Below are 19,627 nucleotides of genomic sequence, written 5' to 3' on the forward strand. Positions count from 1 at the left end.
TAACATGTATTGGTCAACCTGCCATCTGGGGGAAGGGGTGGGGGAAAGGAGGGGAAAAGTCAGAACAAAAGATTTTGCAATTGTCAATGCTGAAAAATTACTTATGCATATATTTTGTAAATAAAAAGCAATAAAAAAAAAAGAGTTCTTTCATCTTAACCTCAGTTTAGGTCTCTTTTTCCTTTTACTAGCAGCTCACACACCATTTTCTGCAGGAAGCCTTTTGAATCACTAGTGCAGATCCTCCCAAACTATCTTGTATCATTATGAACTCCTTGAGAGCAGGACACTGTCTTTTGCTTCTTTTTATATCCTTAGCACACAACACAGTTCCTGATCATAGCAGTGTTTAATAAATGTTTAATGACCGATTCGTTATATTTAACTACTTTGCCTATATGTGCACTTATTAAGTTTATCTTTATGCTGTGTATATTTTTACATAAACTTCTCCAACTCCTTTTAATTAGGGATTGCTTCATACTTTTATTCTTGTGATTAATATTCTTGTGATTATAATATTTGACACATGGCAGGTATGTAAATACTTATTATCTGAAGTGTTTTATAAGTAGCAAATTATTAATAAATATTACACATATATATTGTATATTAATGTGATGTGATATAATATATAACATAATTGATGTCATTATTATTAATCTAATAGGATTATAATTAAAAAATAAAATATAAAATATAAAAAAAAAATAAAAAATTGGGTTCTGAACCCCTGTCTCTCTCCAAATGAATATACTAGCCAAGATACTACATTTAAGGATTCTTGCTTATTTATATGTATAAAGTATTGAAGTAATAATAGTTCTGGATAGAAAATACACCTTTGGGTTTACCTCTACTGTAAAGCAGATCCTCTAGTATCTACCAGACTTTGGCTAGGACATTCAGTACTTGCAGAACTAGATACCCATGAATGCACTGAATTAGACATGCTCCAAGAAGCAGAATGTGAAACTATCATGGGGCTTAAGGAAGAATCACAGAGTTGTGGAAGCCCCCCAATATTCCATACCTTGCTGGAAAAGTACAAAAGAAAATTTGCACAAAAAATGATTTACACTTACAGACACAGTTAACTCAAAGTCTAATAATCCTATAAGGGCCTATGATCCTTTAATCTTTTTTAAAAAAAAAAAAAAACATGAATATGGTTAAGGAGGAAATAGGTTTTGCATGACTTCATCACATTTCTTGCCTTCTCAATGGGGAGGAGAGGAGTAGTAAGGAGAATTTGGCAATATAAATGTGTATAGATAGATACACACACACACATATATACATATATATGCCTATTTATCTATCTGTTTAAAAAATATGCATATTCTACAAAGGGGCAAGATGGCAAAGCAAGGCTGGTCTCAGTGAAAGGAAGATTCTGCCTTAACATATACTAGCTGTGGGGAAGAAATTAACCTCTGGATGCTCATATACCTATGGACCATAAATTACATCAATCACTTCTTGGATGACTTGAGGGAAATAAGGGTAGGACACAATACCAAAACACCCCAACAAATCACCAGAGAGCTGCACAATCATCATAAAAGGACAAGCTAAAATCAAGATCTTAAAGCGAGGTAGTCAAAACACTGGCTTGGAGGCTCAAGTTCAGACTCTGCTATTTATTAACTGACCTTCAACAAATCACTTCCCCACTTTTTCTACAGAAAAAAAAAGGAGTTAGATCATTTTGAAACTCCTTTTCGGCTCTCAAATGTCATGATCCAATCAAGTTCCTGAAATCAAACTGGAAGGATGCCAGTATTGTGAACTCAGACGTGGCCAAAGTTCATTACTCTAATGTATTCTTTCCTAGTTAAACCAGTAGAATTCTACTATTGAGTCCATCTATTTAAAATATCAAAGAAGGATGAATAAGGAGAATACTGTCCGGCTTCCAGGCTGCTAGGATTTACCTACTGTCCACAATGGATAGTCAATAAATACCATTTCTACCATTAGGAGCTAGTTTCTCAGTGACCACTTTAATGCTCAATTCGATAACGTTTTAGTGACATCTCCAACTACTTAGAGTAGCTTGCCAGTTAGTAAGATTCTAATTACATCCTTTAGTAACTAAACTCAGATAAGGCTTTTTGTTTGTTTGCTTAAGAAACTCGGTTTAAGGAAACTAAAGATTGCTTCCCTCTTTTTCACCTCTCAACCTAGAGTTTCCTACAGTGCAGTGGTGCTGTAGTAGGAAATGACCACATCAGTTCCTTCATCGCTCTTCCTTTCCCCTGGAAACAAAAGAGCTGTTGATGCCTGCTGCTGTTATTACCTAGAATGAGGGTGAACCCTAACCGTGTCAATCTGTCTTCTCCAAATACAAGCCGGTGGTAGATTTGTCATCGGAAGCACTGCATTCAAGGCATAAGGGCAAATACTTTACCCAAGCCACTTGTCATCCCCGGTAATATTCCCCATATCTAGGGGGTGCCTGATGTGCATGGGACAAAATACCCGGAGAGGATCCAAAAAAGAAAAAAAAAAAGAAAAGGATATTCCGCTTCGCGGTGCCCTCCCTCCATGCACCAAGGTGAGCCAACCTGTGAGGCAGGAAGGGTCACTGGAACTGGGCATCTGTAGCCGCTAGTCCGATGCCGAAGAGCAGGTGGCTCACTTCCCTTGGTTTCCCTCTCCCCTTCCCCCCCGCCATGGATCCCGGCCAGTCTAGTCCCTGCCTTACCAGCCAGTCCCCCGCCACCGCCTCCATCTCCTCCGTGGCCCTTCCTCCTCTGCAGGATGAAATAAGGGTTGGCTCTCTCCGCAATCCACAGGGCGTTCGCCAGCAGCACCTCCTCCGGGTTCAGCCACATGCTCCCGGGCCCCTCGGACACACAAAGGGCGCACGGTGCGGGCTGCGCTTCAGAGCATACACGCGACCAGCACACTCCGCTCCTCCGCGAGCCCCGAAGCCCACCTCCCCGCAGGCACAGCAGCCGCCGAGACTTCTCAGAGCCCTTCCAGACTGGAAGCAGCGGCAGCGACAGCTGGAGGAAGAAAAGAAGGAGGAGCAGCAGCAGCAGCAGGAGGAGGAGGAGGTGGAGGAGGAGGAGGAGGAGGAGGAGGAGGTGGAGGAGGAAGTGATTGCGGCCGCAGCGCCGGGATCAGGATCCGGATCCGCAGCCGAGCAGGGCTGCGGGCATCTCAGACAGAAGAAGGCAGGGGCAGTGACAGCTCGAGAGGAGGGAAGGAGTCCGTTTTCCCGGCGCTCGCTCCCAGGCTTGGGGGGGGGCGGGGGCAGTTTGGAGAGCTTAGGCGTCCCCCAGGCTGTCGTCTCCCCTCCCGCCCCTCAGAGGCGGGCAGCACGCCAGCAGCCCCAGACTTTGGGCTGCATGTTCGCTCCCGAGGCTCGCGGACTCCAATTCGGAGCGCTCCTCTCCGGGGCCCGGCGCTGTCCTCCGGGGCTCGGGGCGCCCGGACTCCCGGCTAGGTTCAGCTCCCAGCACCCCCGGCAAGACGCTCCGGCTCTCTGCGGGATAAACCACGGAAAGCCCCTCATCGGCAGCCGGCCGCGACCTCACCATGCCGGGAGAACAGCTCCCGTCCGCCTCTCAGGCCGTCCTCGGGGCCCGAGCGCCGCTCCCGCAGGCTGCTGGCTGGGGCTGCCTTCTGGCCCCCGCGTAGCGAGCGCGCAGCCCCACGCCCATCCTACTCCGGCGGCTGGGATGCTGCGAACGAGCCCGGGGCCCTTTAAGGAGTATCCCCTAAGGAGACAGTGCCACCTCCTTTCCCCGGGAAATGTACTTCGAGGTTCCGACCCCAGCGAGGGGTTCGCGCCTGGGTAGAAAGAGGATCCTTCTACAGTCAAAGTCAATGTTTTTGTTTACCGCACCCCAAGGGGCCAGTCACGCGCTCGGCTTGTCATTCCCATTAACCCCTCCCTTCCCCGTTCCAGGCTCATTAAAGTGGCTCAAGCTAAAAGCATTACATCACTTCTTCCCTCGACCTGGCTGGTCTAGGAGTGCAACATGGGAATTTGGAAGTGGCCCAAAAGATGAGACAGATTCCTGGCTACAGCCTTTCAGCTTGGACTTAGAAGACAGGGCACTGCGGTCTTTCAGGGAGACAACGCAAAATCCAAATTCGTAAATCCATTTTAAAAAGCAATAAACGAAAAACACACTGGAAACTCTCTTTAGATGCCCGAGGCTGTCCTTGGTAATCCTGTTTTATTTTATTTATTTATTAAAATTTTTATTTATTAAAATATTTTATTTATTTTATTTTATCCGTTCCCTTCCTCTCCACAACCCACCTCTTAATTCAATACAGCAAACACCCCCCACCTGTTTTTAAGTAAAGGAGGATAAGTAGATAAAGAGAAAGTCCCACTTAGCTTTCTTTCTTTCTATGTTTATATTAAAGCTTTTTATTTACAAAACATACGCAAGGATAATTGAAACATTGACCCTCGCAAAACCTTGTCTCCAAATTTCCCCTCTTCCCCCCCACCCTCTCCCCTAGATAGCAAGTAATCCAATATAAGTTAAACATGTGCAACCAATTTAGCTTGCAGTCCCTTAAAGTCACTTTTTTATACTTTTCCTGCCACCTGAGAGGAAATAGCAACAGTGTGCTCTACAGTATTTCTGAAAAACAGTATGACCTGGAAGTAGTCAGGTCCTGGTGCTTAGTTCTTTTGTAAATCTTATATCACTTTTTTTTTTCTCAAAAAATCATCCGTGGATTTTTTTTTTTTTTGCCCACCGATTTACGGATCTTTATTTTAATTTTTTTATAATAGCTTTTTATTTTTTGTCAAATACATGTAAAGACAGTTTTCAACATTTACCTTTGCAAAACCTTGTGTTCCCAATTTTTCTCCCTCCCTATTCCTCATTCTTCCCCTGGACAGCAAGCAATCCAATATAGGCTAAACATGTGCACTTCTCCTAAACACATTTTCATATTCATTATGCTGCATAAGAAAAATCAGAATATCTTCATTTTTAAAAGATCCACGAATTTCTACTACTTTACAATCATATCAAATGAATAGATATATTTACTTATTTATGGATGTCATATTATCTCTGCTCTCATAGCCTCCCAATTCAGTAGAATATAAACTCTTTGAAGTTAAAAACCAATTCAGTTTTGAATTTCCCAGGCACTATGGTATAGAGTCCCAGGGGTCCTCAAACTTTTTAAATAGGGGGCCAGTTCAGTGTCCTTCAGACTGTTGGAGGGCCGGATTATAGTAAAAACAAAAACTTTGTTTTGTGGGCCTTTAAATAAAGAAACTTCATAGCCCTGGGTGAGGGGGATAATAGTCCTTAGCTGCCACATCTGGCCCCGGGGCAGTAGTTTGAGGACCCCTGACTCTAAAACCTGCCTTTGAAGTCAGGAGGATCAGGGGTTTCAAATTGGAGACTTAATAGCTAGTTGACCTTGAGCAAATCTTTTAAACTCTTTAACCTTCAGTTTCCTTAAGTGCAAAATGAGCAAGGTTGGACTTGATGACTTCCCTTCTAGCTCTTAAGAGCCTATATTCCCAGAGCCTGGAACAGAGGAAGCGTTTATTCAGTGCAAACTGATTCATAAACAATAATAATAACAGAAGCTATACTACAACATTTGAAAATTTTCAAAAAGCTTTCTAGACATCACTTTTTATCCAGCTGACGCTTTCTGTAAACTGCTTTGTAGGCTGGTGTTCTGTTGGTTCAAAGTATGCCTAATTTACTCCTATAATGGTATCTAGAAAGATACCAAAACTTGTATTGTTTTGTCACAGTCCAGACCCAGTTTCCCTAATTGTCCTATTCAGTTACTCTGCCTCAGATTATAATCATTCCCTCTTTTTTTTTACATTTTTATTATTATTATTTTTAATAGCTTTTTATTTACAACTTATATGCATGGATAATTTTATAGCATTGACAACTGCCAAACCTTTTGTTCCAATTTTTCCCCTCCTTCCCCCCACTCCCTCCCCTAGATGGCAGGATGACCAATACATGTTTAACCATTCCCTATTAATGTTTGTTAGGAGAAAAGTCTTTATCCATTTTAGACATCATTAGAATATCAGGAGCCTCTCCAGTACCTCCCATTATGTCATCCTAGGTGCCTCCCCCCCATTACATCAGCCCCATCCAGGTACCTCCCCCATTATGTCATTGTTCTTGTTACCCTATAAAAGAATCTTATAGTTGACATTCACTACTGGATTCATTCAGCCCTGGGACCAAACCATGGATCCATTTGGTCCCAGTAAATCTCTCCATTAAATAAATTATTAAATACTCTCTAATCTCTATCTGGCTCAGTTTCTCTGGCATTACAGTACTCGAGTACTGAAATTTGAAGTTGGTGAAATATGTTGGATTTATTAAGGCAAAAAGAGCTGGTTAACGTTTACAATGTGCTTTTTAAAAAAATCTTTGAATTAGAGAAATCTATGAAAGGTTGTTTTGAAAACAAAGTGAGGAAGGAAATCTAAATATTGAAGCAATTTTGCAAAAGTAAAAATATTTCCCCTGATTTTTGTGAGCTGTTAGAATAAGTTCTAATCAGCAAATTCAGGTTTTTATTGATTGTAAGAAGATAATGGGATTTAAATAGTGATAACTTGTAAAACATTTTATGAATTTTAAACTGCTATGTAAATGCCAGATGTTACTATTTTAAAAGGTCATTTTAATTAGAGGATCATAAAATTAGAGTTGGAGATTATCTCAACTCCCTCATTTTCAAGATGAGGAAATAGATTAAGAGAATTTAGCTAAAGTCATACCAGTGAGGCAGGAAAACTAACTCTTGGATGAATTATTTCATCAATTTATTACAAGGTAATTATTTCTATAACCAGGCAGTACAAATAGGAAAGGGAACATTTAAAGGAAATGTTTTGGTTTTTGTATTGTTTTAGGCTTGTCACAATTTACCTTTAGGTCACTAAATGCTTTGCATTTAAAAAGGCAGCTGTATTGACAGTCTAAACCTCCCCGCCCCATCCAAAGAAAAAGACATTCAGAATGCCTAATTAATCCATCCAGGTCTCTCTGGAAATAGATGAGTATTTTTAGATTTAATTTCACTTTTATTTTAAAGTCAATCAAAAATTGTTTCAAGTCTTTTCAATAGAAAAAGATCTGGGAGGAGATAGGTCTGCAAGAATGACATACTTAGCAAAATATCTTTAGAACAGGTTACCCAACAAGATATTTTATTGTATGTTTACATATGATTCATCTCCTGTCTCCCTCATACTTATGTACAGGAATCATAAGTGAATCACCCCAAAGGAAGATAATTTGAGTTTTGACCACTTTAATAGTTCTTCCTGGAGTCGCAGGAACAGCATTAGATTTGGATTTAGAAAGCCTTGGGTTCAAATTCTGGTTCTGTGATGTGTCCTCTTCCAGATCAAAACTCACAACTTTTTTGTGTTTTGAGCAGTTCCCTAAGATGTAATCTCCTAAATCTAGACTATTTGGGTGATGGAGGTAATTAATTTATTTACAAATCCAAGATCCTTCCCTTATTACATAATGCTTACAATATAACAGTCTAATTCCATAGAATACAACCTTATTACATTTTGGTCAATAATTATTTGAATAAATGCTAAAAGGCAGTTCTGTTAGTTATTACACAAAGCTCCAAAGTAGACAAAATTCTATCTCTGGAAACCTTTTATTATATAACGTCCCCATTTCTCTTTTTCTTTCAGAATCCAGAGTCACAATAGCCAGTAGCCATCTATCTGACCCACCCTCCATTCCAGTCAGTCCCCTATACCTCAAGTCATCTCTATATCACATTCTGATTCACAATTTAATTAATTTGATAAATTAAATGGGGCTAATCTGGTAATATGTACCAGAATGTACATATTACCATTCTGGAATGGTTATAGCCTGAAGTCTAAGATATGAGACCTTTATCCTAACATTAAGAGGGAATGGTTATAACCTGAGACAGAGTAACTGAATAGGACAATTAGGGAAACTGGATCAGGACATTAAAAGGGAACTGTGGCACAACCATGGAATTTCAGCACCAGGAGAATGCTAGACTGCAGCTCCATAAGGGTTGGTGCTTAGAGTAATGGCTTCAGACACTGGATGGGAAATGTTGGTATTCCAAGTATTCAGCTTCCCAGATTTGTTCTGATTAAAGTTCTCAGGGAAGATTGTGGTAGTACCTGCCTTGTCTGTGTCCTGTCTCTTCCTCAGGGTGCCTTGCTGCTTCAGATAGGCTGGCTTGCCTGCCCTGTGAATGAAATTGGTTGGCAGTTAGAGAAAATACTTGCCTCACTTTTACGGGGAAGAAAGCAAATATTTATTAATCACCTACTATGTTCTAGATAATGCTCTAAGCACTTTATAAATATGATCTTAGTTCCACAGGGATTAATTCACTAAATGATGTCTATGCTCAACTAAGAGAAGGGGCAATATTTTGAAAGAAGGGATGCTGTCATTGTCAAAGCTCTTGTCCCCATCTGTGGCAAATGATTAGCAATTGGTGGTGGTGAGGAGGAGGGTCTGGTCAGGAAGCACTTCTGGTAGTTTAGAGGATACTGTAATTCTCAAAAATAATGCAAAATGAGTAGATAGGACTATATTACAAATAAGATCTCATCCAATGATCCTATGATCCCCTTGAGCATATCTTGAATCCTAGAAAAGATTGAAAGTCCCCCTCTTACTTTCAAATGGGATTTTTGGACAAATTGGCAAAATACATACCTAAATGTCATGAAAAATATAATTTTTACTATTAGAATTGCATATTTGTACAATATAACGTGACTACAGGTTATAAAAAAATTACTGATATGAATGAGTAAAGAATTTCTAGATGTTACAAACTGAAAAAGTCATAATAGGACACCCAAAAAAAGCCTTATATATCTCTCATTATGCCTCATACTCATCCCATTGAACCCTAGCCAGCTATTTACCTTGTCCACCCTTAGTCTTACCTCTGCTTACAAGACACATGACTTTTTATACCAACCTTTTCTTTGCCAATTCTATTCATGATGTGTAGTTGTCTGCTTAAGACTAAGCACTTCTTCTTCCCAGTACAGTTTTCATCTCTTGTTCTCCCATCCCTATTCCCTTCAATCTTGCCTCTCTTATGTTTTGGCCATCCTTTCCAAGGTGCCCACTGTAACTCAAGTCAATAATCAAGTCAACAGGCATTAATTAAACACTTATGTGCTAGATACTATACTAAGCCTTAGGGGTAGAAATACAAACAGAAAGGGAGAGGTGAGGAGAGAATGCTATCTTGAGTGACCAAAACATCCTCCTTGAAATGTAGGTTCTGAAAGGAACCAAACAATCAGAGGGAGAAGCCACAAGGGAGGAATGTACTTCCAGTGTATGAAGTCCAGAGATAAAGTGAGCTTCAAGGGTGAAGAGATTTGTAGGGCATTATAGAGAAAATCTGGGGTGCAATCTGGAGCGGAACTGTGACCTCTGGAGTTCTGGTTCCATCATCAACAAACTTCCCTTCATTTTAGAACTGTTTTCTTTCAGGCTCCTTCTATTTTTTAGCTTTCACATGCACTTGGCTACTCTTCATAACTTTTTAATCTTTTAAAAAGATTACTATATTTAAGTAAGAATAGGAACAATAAATAGGAACAATAAAGCACTAAAATTCTCTGAAGTTTCAAAGTTGGAGAATAAATTTAAATGATATTGCTGACAAAATTATCTAGGAACCTCTAGATTTGGAACCTGAGAAGCAGAGCTCCTTTAGAGCTGTCCTGAGAAGAAGCATAATATCCAAGAAAAGATATATAGAGACCAAATAACTACATGAGATATCTGGGACTCAAAATGTGCTGGTTAAATGGACATTGAGAATGGGTTACTAGGATACAAGGAAATTCGAAGTTAATTAATATTGGTGGTGATTATTATATTGCTTTGGTCTTTTGTTTTAAAATATTTAAGTTTAAGTTTTCTTGGTTATCTTGGAAACATGCAAATCTTCCTATATAAGATTAGTTCATTTCGAGATCTCTAAGCAGTTTGATCTATACCTCACTTAAAGTAATTGTGCAATTATGAGAATTGTGAGAACATTGAACCTAGCCTTGTGGCTGGAAAACTGTATCGTTTCCATAGATATATCATCTATCTCCTTTTAATAAGGACCTATGTTATGCTGACCATATATCTGACTCAGATCCAGAGATTGGCACAAGGAGTTTTCTCACAATTGTCAATCCATGTGTCTTCTAAGGGTCCTTGCTAGGTTCTTCTGATGGCTCCCACAGCTGTCAGATTTGGAGATGTGTACTCCTGGATCATCTAAAGAAAGCCCCTACTGCTGGGTGAACCCTCTGGGGACCTCAAGGTTCATCAAGTATAGCCCCAGAAGCAGCCAACATTTAGATGAGACAGCTGTCCCTTGATTCCGGATGAAGGCAGCATATACTGTTCTAGTATTTTTTTTCCTTTTCCCCTTTAGGGGAATCATCAAGGCCCTGATTCAAGCATGCATTGGCATTTTCTCCCCCTGAATTCTTGTTCCTCACTATCTTACCCCTGTGTTTGCAAGCAACAATGATTAGCAATATTTGGGACCCACTTTCCCAATGGCTCCCCTTAAGGAACTAACCCCCTGGGCAACATCTCACATGACCCAACTCTCATGGCGTCTTGCTTATACTTAACTCTCCTTTATTGTCCGAAGGGTATAGGTTCTTTCAGATCCTTTCCTTTGGCCAAAATGTCAAGATATTAGGAGACAGACTGTTTTGCAGAGCTAAGGTCCAATAAGCAAGCTGTGCCCTGAATTTGGCTTAACAACAATCCTTTGCACTCAACCTCTGGCAAAATGTATTGCTTAGACCAACACCAGGTATTCTTTCAGTCAGACAAAGTCATAAGGACCTGTTATGAATCAAGCTTCTCATGTTGTTTCTATTATCCCTTATTGTCAGGACTATAGCTCACTGCACAGCCACTGGTATAAGTACTGAAATCTCTCCATACTAAAGTGGGTCTCTTCACTCCCCTATCCTAGAGCCTCAGCACCTTGCTTGCAAGCATTTCCCTCACTTTGAAATTAATCTGTTTTATTCCTGATTCTCCTGGCTCTTGCCTTCTCCAGTTGGCTCTGGCTATCAGCTTTATCCCATTGTCAGAATTGTTTTCTTGCAGTTAAAGTCTTGATGTGGTTCCTTATAATGTCTTGAAGGTGACTTTGGATTGAGTAGACAAGTTTAAATTCTATAGATCTTATTAGAGTGAAAAGACAATCAAAGCCTTTGGGGTAAATGACTGAAGACTTACCTAGAATAGGACAAACAATTCTTTGCCAGGGTGTTGATATCTATGAGGTCATAATTTCTTATAGAAGAAAAGTGGGGGTGCATTTCCTTGCCTTGGAAACCTGCCATCTTTGCTTTACAATCTTTTAGAGTATGGTTCCCTGATATTACCTCCAAGATCTTGTCACCTTCTCCTGGGGCACACCTTTCTCACCATTCCCCATAGGGACAACACTGAGACTCATTAGTAGGACAGATTCCCTTTCCTGGATGCCATTGTACCCAGAGTTATTGTTGTTCAACTGTGTCTGACGCTATAATCCTGTGGACTATTAACATGCCAATACCATTGATGGTTTTCCTTCTTCAGTGGATAAAAGCAGAGTTAAGTGTCTTACCCAGAGTCATATACCTAGAAAGTGTCTGAGGCCAGATTTGGACTCAGGAAGATGAATCTTTTTGATTCCAGGTCCAGCAATCTGTTCATTGAACTACCCAGTTGCCTCCATATGCAGAGTAGGAACCCCTAACTGAATTTGCCCAAAAGTCTAATTCACCTAGTTACTACTCTATGCATAAAAGCCTATATATCTATTATTTGAGAGGCAACCTAGTTATATCAGTAATGATACAACTTAGCATGAGAAGGTTGACCATCATCTGTTTAATATTTTAGGAATGGCAGTTCAAAAATACTTTTCCTTAGCTGGATAGAGAGGGAATCACGATCCATATTAATGGATGGAGATCAACACTAATAAAATCATTGAACAATGATCAATTCTGATGGAGGTGGCTCTTCTCAACAATGAAATGATTCAGGCTAGTTCCAATGATCTTGTGATAAAGAGAGCCATCTACATCCAGAGAGAGACTGTGGGAATTGAGTGTGATCACAACATAGTGTTTTCACTTTTGTTGTTTGCTTGAATTTCTCATTTTTTTTTCCTTTTTGATCTGATTTTTTTTTCTTGTGAAGCAAGATAATTGTATAAATATGTATACCTATGTTGGATTTACATATATTTATACCATGTTTAACATATATTGGATAACTTGCCATCTAGGGAAAAGGGTAGGGAGAAGGGAGGAAAATTGGAACGCAAGATTTTGCAAGGATCAGTGGGGAAAAATTATCCTTGCATATGTTTTGAAAATAAAAAAGCTTCATTTAAAAAAAAGAACACATTTGGTCTTAATATCATCATCTTCTTCACTTCCTAGAAGGATAGCTATTATGACCTACATGGGGGCAATGCCCTCTTAATCAATCAATTAATAAACAGTTACTAAGTGCCTACTGTATGCCAGGCACTGTGCTAGATGCTGGGAATATAAAAAGCGGCAAAAGACAATACACTCTAAGGGAGTGTACACTCTAAGGGAGATAGAACATACAAACAAATATATGCAAAGCAAGCTACAAACAGGATAAATAAGTAGTAGTTCATAGAAGAAAAGCACTGGAATAAGAAAAGAAAATAAGGTAACTATATTATGTGAGATAGGGATGAAGGAGGAGATTGGTGGGAGGTATCTAAGTGATAGGAAGTGAGGAAGATGGGAAAGAGGACTGTTATCAGTGGGGAGGTGAGACTGGTGAAGGAAAACCTGAATTGTTTTATTAGATGGGAAAGAATGTTAACTCCAAAATGTATTTTATTAATCAATCAATAACATTTGTTAAGTGCTTACTAAGTCTTAGGCACTGAGTTAAATAATAGATACTCAAGGAAAGGCAAAAATCAGTTCCTACCCTCAGGGAGCTCACAATCTGTCTTTTTTTTTTTCTAAATAGAATTTTATTTTTTTCCAATTACATACAAAAATAGGTTTTTTTTCCTGTTTGTTTTTCTGTTTTTTTTTATTTTTATTTTCCCCATTTATATGCAAAACAACATTTTTGGGGGGTTATAAATATACATTCTTTTTTTTACATATTTTTTACATGAAGTTATTCATGTTGAAAGAGAAAAATCAGAATAAAAAGGAAAAATCATGAGAAAAATAACAGAAGAAAGAAAAAGAGAACATAGCATAGTCTCCATTGATCTTTCTCTGGATACAGATGGAGTTTTCCATTCAAAGTTTGTTGGGATTGCCTTAGATCACTAAACTGCTGAGAAGAATCTAGTCTATTATAGTTGATCATCACACAATCTTGCTGTTGCTTTGTATAGTGTTTTCCTGGTTCCTTCTATTTCACTTAGTATCAGTTCACGTAAATCTTTCCAGCTCTTCCTAAAACTAGCCTGTTCATCACTTTCTAGAACAATAATATTCCATTATATTCATATATCATAACTTATTCAGCCATTCCCCAATTGATGGTCATTAAAGGTAGTTTTCAACATTCATTTTTTAAATAAGATTTTGAGTTCTAATTTTTCTTCCTCCTTACTTTCCCTCCTCCTTCCCCAAGATGGCAAACAATCTGATATAGGTTATATACATGCAATCATGTTAAACATATTTCCACATTAGTCATGATGTGAAAGAAGAAACAGAGCAGAGGGGGAAAAAACACAAAATAAAAGAAAAAGTGAAAATACTATGCTTCCGTCTCCATTCAAACTCTAGGTCTTTCTCTGGACGTGAATCACATTTTCCATCATGAGTCTTTTAGAATTGTCTTAGGTCATTGTGTTGCTGAGAAGAGCGAAGTCTATCAAAGTTGATCATTGTACAATGTTGCTGTTACTGTATATAATGTTCGCACTTCGTTCAGAATCAATTCCTGTAAGTCTTTCCAGGTTTTTCTGAAATCTGCCTGCCCATCATTTCTTATAGCACAACAATATTCTATTACATTCATATACTACAATTTGATCAGTAGGAGTTCGCAATCTAAAGAGAGAGGACAATATATAAAAAGAAACTGAAAAGGGATGGGGAAGAAAGAGTAACTGAAAGTCTGGGACCATGCTGTAGTTCTATAGCCAGGTGGAAAATGATTATATGGTTATTCTGGGTCCCTTTTTTAGAATCTGAGAGGAGCTCTCTGATGTTTGTCCACTCTCCAAGCTTTTGAGTTATGGCAGAGGAAGAACCATGAAGCAATATGGAGGAGGTATAAGTTCTAAAGTTGTCTGGATCTGAAAAGAAGATGAGTTTCTGGAGGCAATGATGAAGCCCAGGAGAGAAGTCAGCTGGAGATGGGAGGAGCATAAATTTAAAATAGACATTAGAAATCATTTTTATTTATTTTATAGATGAAAAAGCATAACTATAGAAAGGTAAAGTGATTTGCCCAGGCTCATTAGAAAGCAGGTGGTACTGAGGACTGAGCCCGTAGACAAGAGGACCTGAGTTCAAATACACGCTCAGTTATTTACTGTGTGACCTCAGGCAACTCACTTGTGTTTACCTCAGTTTCCTCATCTACAAAATGGGGATGATAGTAGCACTTATCTCCCAAGGTTATTGTGTGAATCAAATTGCAATTGTGCCTAGCAAATAGAAAAAAAAAAAGCCTGGCATGTTGAAGACCCTATATAAATGTTTGTCACTATTATTATTATTATTATTATATATTATTATTAATCCAGATCTTCTTGATTTCAAGTCCCATGCTTTACCTACTCTATAATTCTGCCTCTAGAAGGCTAAAACTTTTCTCTATAGTTTTCTGTCCACAGAAGACAAATGAGTCAATGGTTCTAGGTAAGATTAATGATTGTGGAAAGGAATAAATTCAGAGATTTAGAGCTGGGAAGTTCCTCAGGATTATCTAGTGCAATTTCTTTATTGTATAGATGAGGAAAATGGCACCACAGAAGTTAATTGTCTTCTTCAAAGTCATTCAGCTGGTGAGCAGAGCTTGGGATTTGAACTTAGGTCCTCTGATTCAGTTTGATTCAGTTTATTACAACTTAAAATGAGAAGATTTTGACCCTTTGAGCAGAAGAACTTGAGATATTAATTTTTTTTTAAATTTAATAGTCTTTTATTTACAGGTTATATGTATGGGTAACTTTACAGCATTAACAATTGCCAAACCTCTTGTTCCAATTTTTCACCTCTTACCCCCTACCCCCTCCCCCAGATGGCAGGATGACCAGTAGATGTTAAATATATTAAAATATAAATTAGATACACAATAAGTATACATGACCAAACCATTATTTTGCTGTACAAAAAGAATCAGACTCTGAAATATTGTACAATTAGTTTGTGAAGGAAATTGAGATATTAAATTAAATTTAAAAAAAATCCATGGTTATCAGAACAAGAAGAAAAATGTAAAAGTTAATTTCTTTTACCTTTTTTTTTTAAATAAAGCTTTTTATTTTCAAAACATATGCGCGGATAATTTGACAACATTGACCCTTGCATAACCTTGTGTTTTGGATTTTCTCCTTCCCCCCCATCACCTCTCCTAGATGGCAAGAAATTCAACATATGTTATGAGTAAAAAAAACAAAATGCAAGCAAACGATAATAAAAAGAGTCAGAATGTTACGTTATGGTCCACACTCAGTCCCCACAGTCTCTCTCTGGGTGTAGCTGACTCTTTTCATGACAAGATCATTGGAACTGGCATCAATCATCTCATTGCTGGAAAGAGCCATCAGAATTGATTGTCGTATAATATTGATGTTGCCATGTACAATGATCTCCCAGTTCTGCTCATTTCACTTATTATCAGTTCATATAAATCTCTCCAGGCCTCTCTAAAATCATCCCGCTGATTGTTTTCTATACAACAATAATATTTCATAACATTCATATCCCATAATTTATTCAGCCATTCTCCAACTGATGGGCATCCACTCGGTTTCCAGTTTCTTGCCATTATGAAAAGGGCTCCCAGAAACATAAATCCCTTTACTTTTAAGTTATCAACAATAGAAATAAGCTGCTTGCCTCTATGGCCTAACAGAAAGGAAAAGATAAAAAAGGAACCCGATTTTTGCTTTTAACAGCTTTAACTTCTCTCTAACTTTATCTGCTACAGTTGTCTTCTTGTAAGAAAAAAAAGCATTGTTTTCTGAAGACATTTATATTATGATCACTGACACACTAATGTTCTTATCACAACATTCTTCTCCCCAATAAATACTTTTCTACAATTTAAAGATGCTATGTAGATAAAATAATAGACTCTTACAGAGCAAATACATGAGATCAATCACACTGATTTTATTCCAGTAGAAATTGACATTTTCCCCTCAATGGTAAATATTCAGTAGCATGACCTGAATTCCTAACTATGTGTTATTTTATTGCTAGGTGTACCACAGACATAGAAAAAACCAACACATAATGCTTCCCCTGAATAAAGAGTTGTCATTTTAAAAGCATTTCCTTTTCCCTCCCTCACAATTTTATACTTCCAAAAACTGGGAAGGGGAGGGTCAATACTGGCAGAAGTTTTCATGTGAGAACTCATCAGAAAGTCTCTATGCTAAATGAAATAATTTATCCAGTCCCATCTTCCAGTTAATCATAGAGAATCACAAAGAACTTCAGAGCTGATTTCCTCCTTTTTTAGATATGAAAACCAAGGCCAAGAGAAGAGAAATTATTTGCCAACAGTCAAATGGGGAGAAAACATCAAAATCAAGATTTAAATCCACATCCAGTGCCTTTTCTACTAGACTACAGCCAATTTTCTTAAATCTGTTTTATTCAAACATATCTAAGAATACAAGAAGGAACTTAGAAGCTGATATTAGATTATGCTAAAGATGGGTGGCAATTAAACAAGCAAAACCAAAATTCACTAATATTATCAATGAAAGGCCATGACACATTTTTTTTTCTCTTCAAATTCAAATTCAAATAAATTTGTGAATGTCCTTATCTGTTGTCAAATTCAATATGGTCATTTTGGAGATGAGAACTATTCAACACAAAGTCTGAATTCCCACCCAATATGTTATCCTTGCCATGCCACATGTAACCCTATAGTAAAGCATTTAATCAAAACAGGACATAATGTTTAAAAAAAAACCCAGAAATCAAATAGCAAAACCTTGCCTGTGATCATAGCCAAAGGGTTCAATATATAAGAGTTCTTAAACCCCTGGAAAAGTTATAATCTGTTATCCATTCAATTATTTGATCTCCCAGCATAAAAAGGAGGTTTAGTGGCTTTGTAGCTCATAATCTGATTGGTAGACCCAGAGCCATTTGCTTCTTGGAATTTTACCAGGAATTCCCCAAAGCAGATTAGAGATTAAAAATCAGCATTGGTTCTGTAGTCAACATCATCCAGAAGGGATTCTGGGTTCCAAAATGCCAACCCTACCATGTCATATATTTATTTTCTCATTTTTTACTCATACCACAGTTCTGTGTCTCACTATTATTATTTGTTCATCTCCCAGCTATCAAAACATGACTTTTTAAACCTCTTGATTTATCATATTTCATCTACTAATCAACATTCTCATCTGATGATATCTCCACACTGCTGGTTCAGTCTGGTACAGGATATACTCTTAGCCCTTAACATTGTGGTAAATTATATTCTAAGGACATAATCCCAGCATATTGTTATGAAATTTTTGTTGGCTAGTTGGTTACAATCATATGTAATCTCATGTCATTCAAAAGATATAATATTACTTAAAAATAACAGCATCTATTTATTCTCATTGCCAGTTTCTTTCTTTATTCATCCTTGATTCAGTAACACATGTGAATCTCTGATGACTAAGATTTTCTGGTCTTAGTCTGTATTATGTTTCCTATTCTCTGGTTAGCTCAATTTTTAAAATATCTATTAAATACTTATGTGTAATTTCCACTGGGGCTACAAAGACAAAATGACACAATTCTTGTTCTTATGGGGTTTAAGGCAGGGTTAGTGTTGTACATCCTCTGTTTCAATAGAGAATTAAGGACATCATGGTGATGGCTTGATATGCACATGAATTGGATTGAGATAAGGCAGGAATTGCACAAAGTCATCAACCTCCTTTTTTCCAAAGTCAATGAAGTCTAGTGATAAGACAAAAGTTAAGATGATTTGACATGACCCAGGGACACAGGGGTATCTTCCATGGCTGACTAAGCTCTAAGTGTTTCATAGTACCTATTTTGGCTATCTTCATGACAGTTGGAACAAATTATTTTCATCTACTCATCCCACCTGGGAAAGTCTTCTCATGCTTGGCAAAGAGATTCTCGCTGTTCTCAATGTGGTTTAGCTCACCTTCCAAGACAGTTTTATCAGGGGGTGGCTATCTTGGAGCCACAGGTAAGTGTTGGGTGACAGGTGGACACTAAAGGTGGATTGGCAGCCTTGAAAAGGGCTTGGTAAGCCCTTATATCAGAAGTACTAGTGTTTCCTGAGCATCCCTTATTCATGAAGCATTCCATTTTTTTTTTTTTTTTAAGATTGTTATAAGAAAGGTAAAGATGAGAGCCAATAGAGGATCAAACTCTTCCAGAAGCAGATTAAAACATAATTGAGAAAGACTTAGCAAAGTAAATAAGCATATAATAAAACATAGATAACATTAGGTTTTAAAACAAGGTCAACATATGGCCTGCTGGGATCTATATTAACAGAATAGTGGACCCTGTTTTTATTTGAGCATATTACCACTGGACTAGTAATATTTAGGGAAAAAGAAAAAACTTTTTCAGAAAAAAATAACATTTGGCCAACTCACCTCCACAAAGCAGGTCAACCAGGTTTTATGTCCTCAGGCTTCAAGCTAAGTTTAGAGATGCAGGTAGATCACTACTATTTCATCATCATTCACTGAAAAAAAATTTGTTTTAATATTTTAATTTTTCCCAGTTATGTGTAAAACTATTTTTCACATTTGTTTTTTTTAAATTTTAAGTTTCAGATTCTTCCCTTTCCTTTTTATTCCCCTCCCCATTGAGAAGGTTCATGTGAAGTTATGCAAAACATTTTCATAAAAGTCATGTTGCAAAAGAAAACATAGATCTCCCTTCCCACCCCAAAAATGCTCAAGAAAAAAAAAAGTTTAAAAAAGTATCTTCAGTCTGTATTCAGGCTCTTCCCTTTCCTTTTTATTCCCCTCCCCATTGAGAAGGTTCATGTGAAGTTACGCAAAACATTTTCATAAAAGTCATGTTGCAAAAGAAAACATAGATCTCCCTTCCCACCCCAAAAATGCTCAAGAAAAAAAAAAAGTTTAAAAAAGTATCTTCAGTCTGTATTCAGGCACAATTTGTATTTCTCTGTTATGGATAACATTTTTTATTGTAAGACCTTCAGAGTATTGTATTCAGATCATTTTATTGCTGAGAATAAGAAAGTTATTCACAGCTGATCACCCCACATCTTTACTAATATTTGCTTGAGCTCATGGAACCTTTTCAGATTTGCAATTTTTTTTTTAAAGTGAGTAAGACAGCCAGTTCTGTTTG

General features: G+C 37.9%; 1 protein-coding gene across 1 annotated transcript in view; it reads right to left on the reverse strand.

Moving 5' to 3' along the window:
* The window catches only part of TBC1D9 (TBC1 domain family member 9), a 116,101-nt gene extending 113,065 nt beyond the window's left edge, over nt 1–3,036 (reverse strand). Inside the window, exon 1 of the mRNA XM_031943129.1 lies at nt 2,711–3,036. Coding sequence (XP_031798989.1) covers nt 2,711–2,840 — 130 coding nt within the window. The 5' untranslated portion in view covers nt 2,841–3,036. The remainder of the gene's footprint in view (nt 1–2,710) is intronic.
* Nucleotides 3,037–19,627: the final 16,591 nt, after the last annotated feature.

This window comes from Sarcophilus harrisii, chromosome 6 (assembly GCF_902635505.1).
Source record: "Sarcophilus harrisii chromosome 6, mSarHar1.11, whole genome shotgun sequence".
Lineage (NCBI taxonomy): Eukaryota > Metazoa > Chordata > Mammalia > Dasyuromorphia > Dasyuridae > Sarcophilus > Sarcophilus harrisii.